Raw genomic sequence first — 16548 nt, forward strand, 5'->3', positions numbered from 1 at the left:
TCCCTGTGCCAACCACACTCAAGGCCCTTCAACGGTTCCTTGGGATGGCTGGATGGTACCATCGGTTTGTGTCGAACTTCTCCCAGGTTGCAGAACCCCTCAACGCGTTGAAGCGAAAAGGAGTGAAATTCCAATGGACGGCAGAGTGCCAGACCTCCTTTGAAACCCTGAAACGACACCTCGTCACACCTCCCATTTTAGGTCATCCCAACTTTGATTGCCCTTTTGTTGTTTACACTGATGCAAGTGATGTTGGACTTGGTGCTGTCCTAGTCCAACAGACTGGACTTGGCACTGAAGAAGTGCTAGCGTTCGCCAGTCGGACATTGAATGGAGCAGAACGGAACTACTCCACAACCGAGTAAGAGTGCCTTGCAGTTGTCTGGGCTTTGGAAAAGTGGAGGTACTACCTGGAGGAAGACACTTCATTGTGGTCACTGACCATTCCTCCCTTGTGTGGGTGTTCAAGACCAACAAACCAAGTACCAGACTCATAAGATGGGCTCTACGGTTGCAAGAGTTCACCTTTGCAGTAGAATACAGGAAAGGAAAATATAACACTGTTCCAGATGCCTTGTCCAGAGCTCCTGCTTGTGATAACGGTGGCCCTCATCTTACATGTGCTACTGTCCTGTCAAGCAGTCGAGACTTGCCCAAAACGGACTTTCCCATCTCTGATGAGGCCATATGGAAAGCCCAACAGGATGATCCAGAAGTACAGGCTTTGTACCAGACTATCCTGGAAGATGGAGAAAAGATGGTCAATCCTACCACAAAGCTGACCATCATTGAAGACAAAGTCTACCGTGTTGTACAACTACCTCACAGAACACTCTACCAAATGTACATACCTGAAACTCTACGCCTTCAACTGCTTCAACATTTCCATGAAGACCCATTAGCTGGTCATTTGGGCAGGTTCAAAACCTACAAGCGGTTGCAAGCGTTACTGTACTGGCCAAATCTGGGCATGGATGTGAAGTCGCACATCCGAAACTGTCAGGTTTGTCAAATGTACAAACCAGAAGGTAGAAAGCCTGCTGGCAAGTTGCAGCAAACGGTGGTTACCCGACCTTGGGAAATGTTAGGAGTGGATTTGATGGGTCCATTTCCTAGAAGCTCCAATCAGAATGTGTACATGCTTGTTTTTGTTGATTATTATTCAAAGTGGGTGGAGCTATTTTCCCTGCGTCAGGCCACAGCAAGGACCGTCTCTAACATCCTTACGAAAGAGATCCTGACTCGCTGGGGAGTGCCTGATTACATCCTGTCTGATCGAGGTTCCCAATTTGTCTCTGATCTCTTTGAGGAGACCTGCCAAAGATGGAACCTGAGACAGAAGTTGACCACGGCCTATCACCCACAGACCAATCTCACTGAGAGAGTAAATCGAACCTTGAAGACGATGATTGCTTCCTATGTAGGGACCCAGCACAAACACTGGGACAAGCACCTTCACGAGTTTCGATTTGCCCTGAATTCTGCTGTGCAAGAGTCCACTGGAGTCACACCTGCAGAGCTGAACCTAAGTCGTCCTCTCCGAGGACCCTTGGATATGGTGCTACAGCCCCAGCAGCTTACTCCAGACGCTGCTTGCTATGACCAAGTAGTCCATCTCAACGACTTGAGAGCTCTTGTCTCAAAGAACACGATCCAGGCTCGACTCAAGCAGAAGAGAAATTATGATAAGAACAGACGAGACATGCAGTTCCAGCTTCGTGATCGGGTGTGGCTTCGCTCTCATCCTTACTCGAAAGCTGAACAATTCTTCTCTGCCAAGCTCGCTCCTAAATGGCAAGGACCATATAGGATTGTGGAGCAGATGGGCCCTTTGAACTACCGAGTGGTGAAAGAGGACACAGGTGAAGATATGCGCGTTGTCCATGTCTCACGCCTTAAGGCCTGTTACCCCTCGGCTGAGGAATTGGAGGCGATTGAGCGCCGCAAGGTCCTGGATATCTTTGAAGAGGAAAGTGAGGAGACTTTTCTTGGATTCCCAGACTCAGAAGTCTCACACCTTAAGGCCTGTGATCCTTCAGCTGAGGAGCGTGAGCTCCAAAAAGTAATGAATATTTTTGTAGAGGAAAGCGATGAGACCTTTCTCGGTTTCCCCGACCAAGATGTGCCTTCCAGGGCAATGGTCGGCTTTTTCCAGGGGAGGGGTGTGTGACGGCCCTGAATTATTCTGAACCGTCTCAGTGCAGCTCCTTCCAATAGGGCGCTTTCCCTTTAATTCCCAATTAAATAGCCAGCATCAGCTGCGCAAAAGGGGGTTGTGATGGAGACGTGAATGACGATGTGTTCAACCCTCAGTGCCGAAGCTTCTCTATTCCGTTTGTTTGTTGCCATTAAACGTGTGTTTTGTAGCCTAGAGAGTTTACCCAGGATCAGATCCACTCTTTGCATCCGTGGACTACACCTCTCCGTTCTTCGTGGCCTTTCTCCGCTGGAGATCTATTGGCGGATTGGATTGTCTGACTGACCGACTGACTACCACCTTTTTGAATACGGTATTTCATTTGTTTTGATGTGATGTATACTGTGATTTATGTAGTTAGTTGTAGTTGAGGACTTAGTAAGAGTTGATACGCTTTAAAGTTCTGTGGGAAAATAATTGTTATATTGATTGTATGTTTAATACTGGGTTTACGCTACACGGAATGAACGGACAAACATTGCGTGACAAAAGTCACTTGAGTTCACTGAACTCCTTTACCGGGCTGGACTCTTTTTAGGCCCGAGGTACAGGACATTTCTGGAGGAACCAGAACTCATTGTGATATTATTATATGTGTGTAATCATTGTTGTTGCTAATACAACCCACGCAAAAGAATATAGTTGTTTTTGAAGTTCTTTCCAATGTTTTAAGGGTTTATGAAAAGTTTATTTCCATCCTGACTTTTACATAAGTCCTTTGTATTGGTGTAGACTTGACGGACCAGATGGGACTCATTCCCACCCAAACTAAAAGGAGAAACCAATGTTTTCTCTGGTAGGCACAACCTACCTGGCACCCCTATAAATAATAACCTCAAGTCAAAACCGTTACACCGTGGAGAACGTTCTGCTGCCTGCAACATCCTCCAGCATGACCGGTTTGGAGGTAGGTCAGTCATGGTGTGGGGTGGCATTTCTTTGAGGGGCCGCACAGCCCTCCATGTGCTCGCCAGAGGTAGCCTGACTGCCATTAGGTACCGAGATGTGATCCTCAGACCCCTTGTGAGACCATATGCTGGTGCGGTTGGCCATGGGTTCCTCCTAATGCAAGACAATGTTAGACCTCATGTGGCTGGAGTGTGTCAGCAGTTCCTGAAAGAGGAAGGCATTGATGCTATGGACTGGCCCGCCCGTTCCCCAGACCTGAATCCAATTGAGCACATCTGGGACATCAGGTCTCGCTCTATCCACCAACACCACTTTGCACCACAGACTGTCCAGGAGTTGGCGGATGCTTTAGTCCAGGTCTGGGAGGAGATCTCTCAGGAGACCATCCGTCACCTCATCAGGAGCATGCCCAGGCGTTGTAGGGAGGTCATACAGGCACGTGGAGGCCACACACACTACTGAGCCTAATTTTGACTTGTTTTAAGGACATTACATCAAAGTTGGATCAGCCTTTAGTTTGGTTTTCCACTTTAATTTTGAGTGTGACTCCAAATCCAGACCTCCATGGGTTGATAAATTTGATTTCCATTGATCATTTTTGTGTGATTTTGTTGTCAGCACATTCAACTATGTAAAGAAAAAAGTATTTAATAAGAATATTTCATTCATTCAGATCTAGGATGTGTTATTTTAGTGTTCCTTTTATTTTTTTGAGCAGTGTATATAAAACACAGAATAATCACGTTTGACTGCACTGGGCCTTTAACAAACAAACTGTACTACTCCTCTAGGCCAAATGCTGTAGTCATGTTTTTGATTAAACTGTATAGTTTAGACATGTGGATGATGATAATGTTTTGGATTGTGGCTATATCTAATGGTTGGAGAGCACTTTGTTGTTATCATTAACACAGGCTACTGCCTTAGCTGCAGTTTGTACACCATTCATGTGATAACTACTGGGTGTTACAGGTTAGGCTTATGCAAAATGCAGCTATAGATTTGTCAACTAACCTGCTTTTGGTGATACTGTCTTCGTTGACGATTTGGGAAAAAGGCTATCTTATAAATGTCCGTTTCCAGTTGCAGGAGGTTCTACAAAAACCAAAGAGAACCTAGAATTATTAAATTCATGTTTTGCACTACGCAAAGAGTTTTCTTGTGTAATAGGGTTGGTTATGTTTCCACTTGCCACTGCAGACATATGTATTCAAAGTTTATGTATTCCTATTGGTTGGTTACATTTACATATCAATAAGATGTTATGTCATTGGTTACGCTTGCAGTTACGTGGAGATTGCGAACATCAATTCTTCCCAGTCTGATAATTCATGGTAGGTCACGTTCTGAAATAGTGAATTCTATTTACGCATTTACAATGTGTACGAGTTCACTATGTACATGTCCTGATGTGTGTGTATATACAGTATATACACTCAGATTACAGTTTATTAGGTACTGGGTCAGACCCCTCTAGAAGAAAAATAAATGCACACCTATTTAGGCGAGGTGCTGGCTAGCGGAGTAGAAAACTTGAAAATAAAAGAGATCCGCACACTCTAGGAGCTCAGATGCAAAAATTGAATGACCAACGTTTCGACTGCCAAGCTGTCTTTACCCCCCCCCCTTTGCCTCCAGAACAGCCTGAATTCATTGGGGTATTGATTATACAAGGTGTTGACCAATTGGTATCAAGGGACCGAATGTGTGCCAGAAAACATCCCTCACACCATTACACCCCCGCCACCAGCCTGTACCGTTGACACCAGGGAGGATGGGGCATTGGTGATCGCATGCCCACTGGAGCTGCTTCTTGTTGTTTTTAGCTGATAGGAGTGGAACCCGGTGTGGCCGTCTGCTGCAATAGCCCGTGTACTGTGTGGTTATTTGCCTGTTTGTGGGGCCCGCCTGTTCGCTTGCATGAATCTTGCCATTTTCCTTCGACCTCTCTAATCAACAAGCTGTTTTTCGCCCACAGGACTGCCACTGACTGGATTCATTTTGGTTGTCACACCATTCTCGGTAAACCCTAGACACTGTCGTGCGTAAAAAGTCAAGGATGCTGGCCGTGTCTGAGACACTGGAACCGGCGCGCCTGCCATCGACGATCATACCACACTCAAAGTTGCTTCGTTCAATGAACAGTAACTGAATACCTTGGTGCATTTCTGCCTGCTTTATATAGCAAGCCACGGCCGCGTGACTCACTGTCTGTAGGAGCGAACCATTTTCGTGAACAACGCCACGGTCACGTGACTCACTGTCTGTAGAAGCAAACCATTTTGGTGAACGGGGTGGTGTACTTAATAAACTGGCCACCGTGTACGGTACATGTTAGATATCGGGGGCATCCTGGGATGTGAGTTTGTATGTTATTGCTGTAAGAGATGAGTTGGGTAGCATGTTCTAATTGTAATGGTCGCATTTTCTAACTGCTAATTCACAGTTATTTCCATGCTAACAGACGAATCACGAATCTACAGCCATCAATATAATGTTGTCCTGCACAGCTAATGTACTTCCTTGTGTCTATCGTCAGGTACTTACATTTATTGTATTTTGTACTATATTTGTTGTTGTTATGATGATTTTAATGACAAAATACCCAGTCTGATAATTCATGCAAGCGACACGTAATGCCCTTTAATGGAAACATAGTTATCACGTCTCTGGCATACAAACTGTAGCTATACTGCCTATTTCCCCTCGCCATAGCCTACAATGACACACTTCGAAGATAGGGATCAGAATGGTATGCTGTTTATGAGGGCGGCCAGTCCATAGCATACAGGGTGTATAGCAGCAATCCCTCCAGTGATGTATTTTTACTTTTGTCATAAGCTCTCAGCTGTGCCTGCCTGTCAGGGACCATGTCATCTGAAGCAGGGCAGGCTATAAGACACTTTCCGACCCCAGTGAACGGAAATCAATTGCTTTCCATAGGAGAAAAAGGTCAACCCAGGTAAGACTCAATCTGTCATGTATGGGTTTTTAAAGGTTTGCATTATAATCTAGTTTGGGAATCATTTATTTGACAAAGACTATCTGTCTGTATATTACTCTTCCTCTGTTGATTCAGCAAGATGTCTATTTCTAGCAATGCTACATGGTCTATGCCACATATGCTTTAAATCGGACTGAACCGCCTCAGCATAAACATGCAATGTAACCCAATGCATGTGTGTATTCAGCTCTATCCTTGTAGCCTGTGGTTTAAGAGTGAATTTTCAGTTGAAAAATGTAGATTTAGTCATAACCTTTACTGAGATGCAGAATACACAATGTGTTAGTAGTTTCCTCTTTAAATATCTTGCAGTAGCAAAACCTCAATATTACCTGACTTTACAGGAAGCAACAGACCCAGAACATTATCATCTGAGAGCCTCGGCAGTAATACAATCCTTATCCAATATATTTACATTTCTACATTCAGTAATAATATATTTTGTCCCATGTTGACTTATTACTCTCTCTGTTTACCTCTAGTGTCATATGAACGCATTTTGTCCATCCAAAGTTTGAGTGAGGTTGAGAACCCATGGAAAAGCATTACTCTGAACCGTTGCATAGTGTTTGCCATCATCATTGTGCTTGTGAGCTCAGGGGTGAATGAAATACATGGTGAGTGTTGAAACATTGTGAAACATTTGTCATTTTCTCATAACCTCAATGCACACAGACTAGCTCATGCACTATCTGTTGTGGTTCAGATGCTCTGGATGTGATTCTCATAACCTCAATGCACACAGACTAGCTCATGCACTATCTGTTGTGGTTCAGATGCTCTGGATGTACTTCTAGAGGAGAATGATCTTCCTCAGATGTTCCTTGGAGGCACGGGTCTACAACCAGACGGCATAGCTCAGGTATTGGAGCGCATAGCTTATTTTCTTCACACAGTGAATAACACATAATTACGTGCTGGGCTTTGGAACCTTATGTAATGATCCTGTGTGTTTCGTGTTCCCTCCCTGCAGCCTGCAGCCTCTCTGTGGGACAGCTTGCTGAGTTGGGGCTCAGACGATGGACGAAAAGGAAATCCCAAGAGAAGAGGGGGAATCTTGAGAATCAGAAATAGAGATGTTTCTGACAAAGGGCTGTTAAAGGAATGATAGATGGAATACATTATGGAGAATGGTAAAGGAGGGGAAAGAGGAGGATAGTACAACAAAAAAGGAAAACATTTTCTGAAGGACTAATCAAAGTGTGTTTATTATGTTGAAATATAAGGATATATTGTAGTTAAAATGTTACTACTGTAAAAAAAAAAAAAGAAGATTTACAGTACATCACAATGATCTTAAATACACCATACAGTCTTATCTGATCATGCATAAACGTTCTTCATATTTAAAGGGTATACAGAAATCAATAAGATGAGCTGGTTCCTATCTCGTATTTGATGATCAATATATTCTTTCAGCCTTCAATACGATCATGTGGTGCAAATTGATAATGCACAAATTGTACTTGAAAGATCCAATATGTGCACTGAGCCAATGAGTTTTCTATTTACATAACGGAGTGACAAAATGTGTATTAAATCAGCTAATATTGTAGACAACTAGATGTGATAATGTATTTACAATAAACAAAATAAATGCACTCAATGATTTAAAACATGCAATTCTACTTGACTTTTATTGAGTAATGGTGCAACAACCCAGGTGCCCTGGCCCTTTAATACCAATCATTGCACCACATGGAGGAGTCAGCGGCATCCACACTCCTTGGCCACCATGTTTGGTTTGTAGCAGATATTGGTTCCATGCTCATCCAACTCCACCACCTTGAGGTCCTCATAGTCCACAGGCACACAGCAGGGCGAGCGCTCCAGGGCCAGGCCACTCTGGATCTGGCTGTTAAGCAGGATAGCATGGTTATTCCCGTTGGTCAGGGGAAAGCTGCAGACTCCCTGGCAGTTGTAGATGGTGGCCTCAGGAGGAGACAGCAGGTATTTCTCTAGGGACACGGTGAGACTGTGCAGTCGACAAAGGTGCCGGTTCCCTGGGCCCTTCTGGCCTGCTCTGGTGGCCCGCTGCCCCCTCTCCACATCCCAGGCTCCCACTACTGTCTGCAGGGCCTTCAGCAGAAGCAGGGCTCGGTACTGCGTCTCACTGGGGCTCCCAACACCTATGTGAGTGAAAGAAAAAAAAGGTTTCAATGACTTTGCAATTCAATTAATGCCCAGACATTGATCATGAATTTACATTGAGGCCTGCTCACCTGCTGGTGCTTCCTCGCCCTCTTTAGGAAGGACACTGAGTTCCTGGAGTCTCCTCAGTCTGTCCATTCCTGCTTTGCCCACCTCCTCCACCCTCATCTGGACCAGAACCTCCTCCAGCCTCTGCCTGAGCACCTCCAGTAGGGCGGGCTGCAGGGACAGCTCCCCGCGATGCCCCTGGAGCACCGAGCCCTGTGTGGGGAAAGAGAACAGGGTGGGAGCTGAGGAGTTGAGCAGCCTGGCAAGGAGGGTCTCACTGGACGACACCCCAAGGGACAGGGGGGGAAGAGAGTCCAGAGAGTACAGAGGTACCGAAGCAGCCCATGGTTGTGACTGCGTCTGTGGTGGCATGACGTCACTGAGGAACTTCTGCAGCTCACACAGAAACGTGTAGGTCCCAGAGGGAGCAGGGGAGGGACTCAGCTTTTCTGTCACTCTGAGGAAGACAATTACACTCATTTAAGAATCTCTATGGCTTCAATCACTTAAAGAAAAAGACAGTAATAGGTACCGCATTCGAAAAAAGACTATGCTAACTGACCTTTCATCAGTTCCTCTATTCGTTGAGAAAAGCACCAGGGGAATGACACTGACATCACTTCTTGTTCCATCACCAATCAGGATACCTCGTAGTTCAGACAGCTTTTGTCCTGCCGAAAGGTGAATAATCTTGAGACATGTTGATGGAAGGAAAGCATATTAACTTGAATACGATAAGCTGTACAAGATGTTCTTACCTGTCTCTGGTGTTTTTGTGTCAACATTGAATCTCCATTTCAGTTGACTTTTGCCCTCGGGTTGCTTTCCTGTTAGGATGAGGAACTGTGTTCCTTCTGAAATACATACCGTCTGGGAGAAGTGGGAAAAGGTTGAGTCAGATAATAGCAGAACATCAAAAACTAAAGAAGCAAAATATCACCTGCCACATTGTCATGGTGAGAAATGCATCATCGCGATGATGTGGCCAGTGACACTGCTTCGCGAAAGCACAATATCTTGAAAACTTGACAGCTGACATACAAAACATTTGGGACTGTATCAACAGTGGACTTATGAAAAAAGAGTTCTTGAGTGGAGTTTTCCTTTAATGGTCTGTAAACATCATGGTAAAGACAAGACTTATAAAATGTGAGAGACAAGTAAGAAGTTCAGGAATGTTGTTCTTGAGCAGGTAATGAATTCAAACCTGTTTGTAAGGCTGCAGAGAGTGACTGGTGAAAGTGATGGCACCGAGCGCTCCTGTTCTGGGGTTTCTAAAGGCAAGGAGCAGTATGGGCTTGATATTGGAGAGGGGAGGCCGGGGGAGGTGGAAGGTCAACACAAGACCCCCTCCCTCCACTTCACCCTCCATGAGCTCTGATAGACAAGACATAACATCCCATTTCAGTACATTCAGAATCAGATCCATATCTGTGCCATACCTACAAAACTGAAATCTGGAAAGAGACAAAAATGTACCTTTGGTTGGGTGCCAAACATGTAGCCCATGTTTCTCTTTTTTGGCTTCTTCAGCTAGTGTGGATAAGGCAGGTACTGGAGCACCATCAGAGTGTGAGCAAACGCCAAATCGAGTCAAATCCTCCTTTCTCAGGTCGCTTTCCTGGCCCCAACCTTCACGAAGTGCTGAAAACATATCCTCAATAACCTCTCCATGAGACGGTATCCTTCCAAAACATGGAGTGTCCCCAGGTAGGTGAGGAGCGCTGGGATGGGAGTTTATGGTCTCCTTCACTGTTAAGGCATTCTCTCCCAAACCTTTTTCAACCTCCACTGAACGGTTGTCTCCTTGGATGAAAGAACAGAATAAATGTAGTCACAGAAGGCTGTATTCCAATGACAATATTTTGACAAATGTATAATTTGATGGCCAAAAGATGACCTTATTCAGAGATGATATTGCATCATTCACAATGTGATAAATTAAGTTACAGAAAATTCTAATAAGCAGTTATGTAATGTAATTAACAAATAGAGCACAAAGTAAAAAAACTGTGCATTACAATGCATACAATATTTTCTTGCAAATGCTAATGAATCCATGTTTGGTCACAGCTATGGCCAGGTCCCAGGCATACAGATTCATATCAATGCAACAAGTTACAAACAGCAGTACGGACAGTGTAATTGGGATGGTGAATAGTGTGACTGACCTGGCCCTGTTCCTGGGTGGTCTGGCGTGGGGTCCTCCTGACACCGGCCTAGCAGGCTGTCACTCAGTCTGCCCTGGTGTGGCAGAGTGACCATTGTGCTGGGCAGCAGCAGTATCAAGCAGAATATGCACCATAGCCTCATGGTAACCCTGTCTGTCCAGTCACGTCTGGATGGAACACTTGTTTTGGGTCAGGTCAGCGAGGGAGATGGGTTTTATGTACCGCCCCTCTTTCAGCTAAGGAGGACAGGCTGCCAAATACACAGCTCATACTATGTGATGTGTCCTTGAGAAACTATCCTATGTTGTAAGATGTGGAGGGACAGTGAATACTACGGTGGGTTGAGATAAGGCTAGGGAAAGGAAGCACAAGACAGACAATGGAGTGTTTTGTGTGTGGCAGACAGACACCTGCCCTCCCTGTGGGTGAGAAAAGACTGGCGATTTAAGCACCTCCAAAAAGGAAGGGAGGATGTTTGAAGGAGACAGAAAAACCATGCGTGTAATGACAATTCTATAAAGGCCTTTCGTAGGTAATGTCTGGTCTATTACAGTATATCAACACTATCATTGCTTCTGTGTCCTGCCATTTCTTACATACAGTTCTTCTTCAGGGATGATCAACTAGATTCAGCGGCAAAACAGAATATACACAAATTACAAAATCATTTGTAGACTGCAAATTGACCGTAAGAAGCCCAAACAGGTATATATTTTACTAAAACATGCTAATTTCACACCTTGCGTAGGAATACTTGACAGATTTCCAAAATAATAAATACAAGAAAATGCTTAGGAAACTTGGGGGCCAAATTCAGCCCACCAGTTGTCTCCCCCCCCCCCCAAAAGTAGCCATTTGTGATGCAATTCTGAGGATGCGATGGCAAATTGACGATTGATTACAGACACGTTGGCTTTAAAAAGTTCTCTCAGCAGTTATTGGACTAAGTACAGTGGATGGATTATGGATGTGCTGCATGCCAGATAGATACAGAAGAAGTGTTGGCTAAATAAGACATCTTGACGGATTAAAGGATCTATGGACAGACTATGAGACTATGACTATGACTATGAGATGCTGCTGTTGAGACTTCTCGGGTTGAAAAGTGCCTCGCGGCCTTGGTTTCATGGAGAAATCCAACAGCTGCAGCTTTGTTTTGCACACGATCAAGGTCGTTCAGTTCAGTCTGTCCTGCTTGGTGGACAACAGCGCCAAGTGATAAAGTCAAGGATTCACAAATCATCCCCTAAAAATGACAAGAATTGTTTATCATTTCTAAATGGCTTGAAAACATGCACGTAACACCACAGAACACTATTTCAGAGAGTATTCATAAAGATGACATTGAATGTTGAATTATTCCCCAATAGTGGACATTTTGGACATAAATGTGTATTCCCCACTAAAGACAGAACTGAAGATCAATTCTCAAAACACTACTGTCCATCTTTGGTCAAAACCATGATAAGCCTAGCTTTATTACAGAATGTACCAGAACTACTATAATGATAGTAGAAAAATTACACTCATCCCACCCCTACATAGTCTGAATCCTTCACTGAAAACAAACTAAAATATCATGCACCATACACAAATCCTACAATTTTTTGAATAAAAAGCATGAATAAAATCACCTTTTCAACATGCAGAATATCACCAATAAGCAGAGATGCAAATTAAATACTTTATAAGAAACCATTTTATTAATAATTATCATAAAAAGGGAAATAAACAAAAGCAAATTTCAATTTGTCATTACACATCTAAGATAATAGCACCAACACCAAACAAGAGTTCCCATGACAGCCCAAGACGTTTTGAAACGTGTGTTTGCTGTTATTGCACCTCAAACCTGCCCTTAGTTCTACTGATCCAGAGTCCAAATTCAGTCCAACTACACAGCGTTCTCCCTATGTAGGGATCACAACACTTAAAAAAAAAAAGGACATGAATTCCTTTTCAGAAAGAGGGGGTGAGACGAAGCATTTGTGAGTGTAAGAAGAGGATTTTCCACGACATTGTCAGACCAGTCGAACACAAAGCTGCAATCTTTTGCTGGAGTGGCTGGATGTGTGCGACAGTGAGAAATTGAGGAGACAAACATACATCTTCGAGGAAGTTTGTCAACTCCAAGCACCAATATGATTTTTCAAGTTACATCAAAATATAAGAGAGGTCCCGAGTTAGGGAAAGAGATAATGAAGTCACAGTTTATAGACAAGTGTGACGCACATAGTAGTGTTATATCGTTTCAAGATATCTGCTATGTTCCTGAGTGAGACCTTTGGCAGGATTCAGAGTCTTGTTATGTGAAACAGTCTTAATTGTAAAGTTAATAGAGCAGTATACTGCACTACAGTATTAAATATGTATCCAAATTTGCCAGAGATCATGTGTACTTCTTTAGGGGACATTTTTAAAATGGGGTACGTCGAAGTAACAATATTCACTACACAATATTATTCTCTCTCCCACACACATTGCCACTCCAGCCAACTAGGAAGTATATTTTCAGACGGGACATTAATAATAAGTCAACAAGCGAGCTTGTGTTGAATTTTATTAAACCTTTTCCCTCCTCTAGCACAACAGGAGAGGAAGTGTATTAATCAGTAGCTGCATTTTCCTTGTTTTAAGTGTAGGAGAGCACCGTACTGTCTGTCTAAGAGTATTCCAATTTGATCTGAATCTTATGTCATAATAAAAGCATAATTGATACCAACTGCAATTATATCAAACAAACAAAATAATGAAAACGTCAACAATAACAGTAATTACAAAAGACCTGTCAGTGCTGATAACAGGGGACTAGCTTCTCTGGTCATGACCGACATGAGCAAATCATTGTCCTCATTCCTGATTGCAAAGCACTGTTGTCTACTGGACAACATTGTGACTATAAAGCTGTGATGTCTTATTTCTCCTCAAAGATACAGATGAAACAAACAAAACAATGAAGATAAATTAATATCCTGCTTCACATCCTCAATTAGTAAGGACTGGCAAATGACAATCAGATCAAAATGGAGCCTGGTTGTTGCAAACCCACGTAACGCATACTAGTTATTCTACTAACAGTTATATTGGAACAATTAACTTGTAATTACAACAGATGTATTATGCTCATACTATGGGAAGGAGGCGGCTTTAAGACATACCCCAGGACAGGCAGAATTGAAAGATGAGTTTTGGCTTTTGAATGCAGAACCTTATCTGAAAATCAGTTTGTATGGTTGAAACAGCACCTTTTCTAGTTTAAAATATTTTTTTTTACAATGACTGAAAGGCATGTTGTTTCACAGAGTAGAAGTTTCTCTTTAAAAAGCATGAAGTAAATCTGATTACAATCCAGAACAAATCAAGACAGTCTAGTTGCAGCACAAATCTATCCCTCTGTATGTGTTAACCACATAATAGTACAAGCATCGAGTTTCCCTGTGTATATCAGAGGAGACGGTGCCATGTGACGGTGCCATGTGACTGGCATGCCCTCATTGACACTGAACAGTCATGGTGTTTCACTCACTCTATTAAGGCCCTGATTTAAATAACTCCGCACTGCTGTTTCCCTTGGGTCCAAGCCCAACCTGTTTGACAGGCTTGTAGATGTGGGTCACACATCAGCACCAAATGAAAAAAACAACAACATACAAATATAATACCCCAAAACCAATCTAGGCATTTCTTATTCACCTACACACCATTCTTAACACAAACATATCTGTACAAAACACAGCGTCACATGCATTTACAAATAGTCCTGAACAATTTGCAAGTTTCTGAAAGCAAAAGGGTGTTTCGCAGTATGCCAAAAAAATACTGTGAAAAATCACATCTAATGAGAGCGTTACCTGTTTTCATAACTCTGAGTCAGCCGTAGGTTGAAGATAGCTTTATCAAATCGTGCAGTCTCTACAGTTGTACGCTAGGCTTAAAACAATTCAATTGGATAATTGCATTTTAAATACGAGAAAGAATGCCAGAAAATAGCATTTAAAATGTCCCTGTGGACAAGCACCAAGTATCGACAGTTATTGATGTTCTTAATATTGTATAAATAATATTAGGCACAGTCCAGAGTTATACAGATTGTAGCACCAATGATGTTTTCAGACTGTGAGTCAAGTACACACTTAAACCTATTGCATTCTACACTGTTACACGTTTCAGGAAAACAAAAACACAACTTTACAAAATGGAGAAACTTGACAGCATAAATATAATAATCTAAAATGATACACAATTATACAGTCAGAGAATGTCTCTTATTCACAGTACAATACTGTTTACAAAAATGAAATAGAAAATCCAATCAAAAGCTGTGAAAATGGCCCAGTAGTTTTTGTTAGTCATGCATTTCCCAGTGTGTGAGCGGTGTTTGTATATATCAGTGTGTGCAGGTTGAAGTGGCTGCAGAAAGCGCCACTACAGTGTTAGTGGACAAAAGGTGACACGTACAGACAGCATTTCTACCCTGTGAACTCAGTGAGATATGACTCCAGAGACTTGCCTGAATACAACACAAACAACATTTGAGTCCCAAAATTACACCTGCATTTTCATCACATCAGTGTTTCGGCAGGGATATAGAAACATAACAAAGAAGCTTAGATTAAGAGTAGTTGAGATTCCTACTTGTGAAGAATGCACATTGCGTTGCGGGTCCCTACGCCCCTAGCACTCCAGCTGGCTCTATAAGTAGTGATTATAAACGGACTGTCTCAGTAACTGAATCCTGTTTCCGCTTTCTATCCTCCAGTCCTTCTGCTGTTCACATCATGCATGTGTTGACGCACAGCTCAGCCGGCAGCACTTAAGTGAATGAGAACCTCTGGGCTGACCATTTCATGTCCAGACACGAACGTTATTCACATAAATGATCCTTTGACTTGACACGGACCATAATTACACCAATATAACTAAGAACCTTTTACTCTGGGCTGACGGCTGACTATAGTGCTGTCCCTGCTTCAGGGACATTGTCACAGGGTACACAGATATGTTACCCAGTGCATTTGAACAAACAGCTTCTCCCTGTTTTATACTTAGCCAAAAGCTAATGTGTTCAAATTATATTTCATTCACTGAACAAATGATCAGGGTTAGATAGCAGGGTGCTAGAGATGCAGTGAGGCACAGCTGCATGGTGCCTAGTCCTGATCAGAGCTGGGTTAGACTGGTCTAGCGTGTGTGTGATGGTGTGCGTGGAGGGTGAGGTCTAACATAGCACCCGGTGGTCAGATAATGACAGAAGAGGAGAATGCTGTCTACTAGGATGACAGACCCACACGAATCTCCCACTGTACACACGGGCTGCCTTTACTAATATAACGGCACCAGTGATATGTAAAACTACACTGCTGACTGACTTCTTCTGTAGTCAAATGTGTGAGTCTTTAACAAATAACTATGTATATTTAGTAAGTCTTATTAGCACCACGTTACAAGGTGACAGTGATGTACCTTTACAAGTTACTGCCATGGAAACGTTTCATGTGTCACTATAATGTTAAGAATAGACAGCATACCAATTCATTAAGGATGGGATGAACACAACCCAGTGATTACTATCAGCCTCAACCCACAACACAAACACCCCCGTGACCGCTCAACTCTGCTCAGGACGCCATGCTGCGAGTGTGTCAGCGTGAGTTGCCGAAGCAGTGTGTGTATGTGTGCTCAGCTCTGTGTGTGTGTGTGTGTGTTGAGTCCCAGTACAGTGGCGGTTTAGCAGGCTTAGGAGCACGAGTGAGATAGTATTTTCCATTGGTCCACACCTGTCCATTTGCATAGGTTACGTTGGGTTGAGGTAGATATTCTTCAGTTACCTGCCAGGCAGAGGAAAGAGCCAGGGTCAAAACCAAATGCTGGCAATTAGCATATATAAAAGCAGGACAGGAGACTGCTCCTGAAGAGTGGATTTGTCAGAGTTAAAAAGCACCAAAAATAAATGTTTAGATTATAACAGGTATTGTTATGATTTATTCACAAACCTACAATAATGATAAATGCCATTTAGAAGACGCTTTTATCCAAAGCCAATTTTCTCCAAAGCTACGTTTAGCCAA

The 16548-nt window shown here is 43.0% G+C and overlaps 2 protein-coding genes across 6 annotated transcripts in view; both read right to left on the bottom strand.

The window, feature by feature from the left end:
- Nucleotides 1-7299: 7299 nt before the first annotated feature.
- On the bottom strand, nucleotides 7300-10675 carry amh (anti-Mullerian hormone). The gene is made up of 7 exons (XM_024421559.2): nucleotides 10481-10675; nucleotides 9789-10115; nucleotides 9517-9686; nucleotides 9068-9179; nucleotides 8872-8980; nucleotides 8333-8766; nucleotides 7300-8239 (listed from the first exon to the last, which is right to left on the bottom strand). The coding sequence occupies exons 1-7, from the start codon at nucleotides 10620-10622 to the stop codon at nucleotides 7818-7820; spliced, it is 1716 nt and encodes a 571-aa protein (XP_024277327.1). The 5' UTR covers nucleotides 10623-10675; the 3' UTR covers nucleotides 7300-7817.
- Nucleotides 10676-12161: 1486 nt separating this feature from the next.
- LOC112250978 (histone-lysine N-methyltransferase, H3 lysine-79 specific) overlaps nucleotides 12162-16548 on the bottom strand; it is a 28652-nt gene continuing 24265 nt past the window's right edge. For all 5 annotated transcript variants that reach the window (XM_024421554.2, XM_024421555.2, XM_024421556.2 and 2 more), the window contains one exon: nucleotides 12162-16308. Coding sequence is in view for 1 of the 5 variants with exons in the window: in XM_024421558.2 (XP_024277326.1) it covers nucleotides 16301-16308 (8 nt within the window). In the remaining 4 variants the exon portion in view is untranslated. The remainder of the gene's footprint in view (nucleotides 16309-16548) is intronic.

Source organism: Oncorhynchus tshawytscha, linkage group LG05 (genome assembly GCF_018296145.1).
Source record: "Oncorhynchus tshawytscha isolate Ot180627B linkage group LG05, Otsh_v2.0, whole genome shotgun sequence".
Classification (NCBI taxonomy): Eukaryota; Metazoa; Chordata; class Actinopteri; order Salmoniformes; family Salmonidae; genus Oncorhynchus; species Oncorhynchus tshawytscha.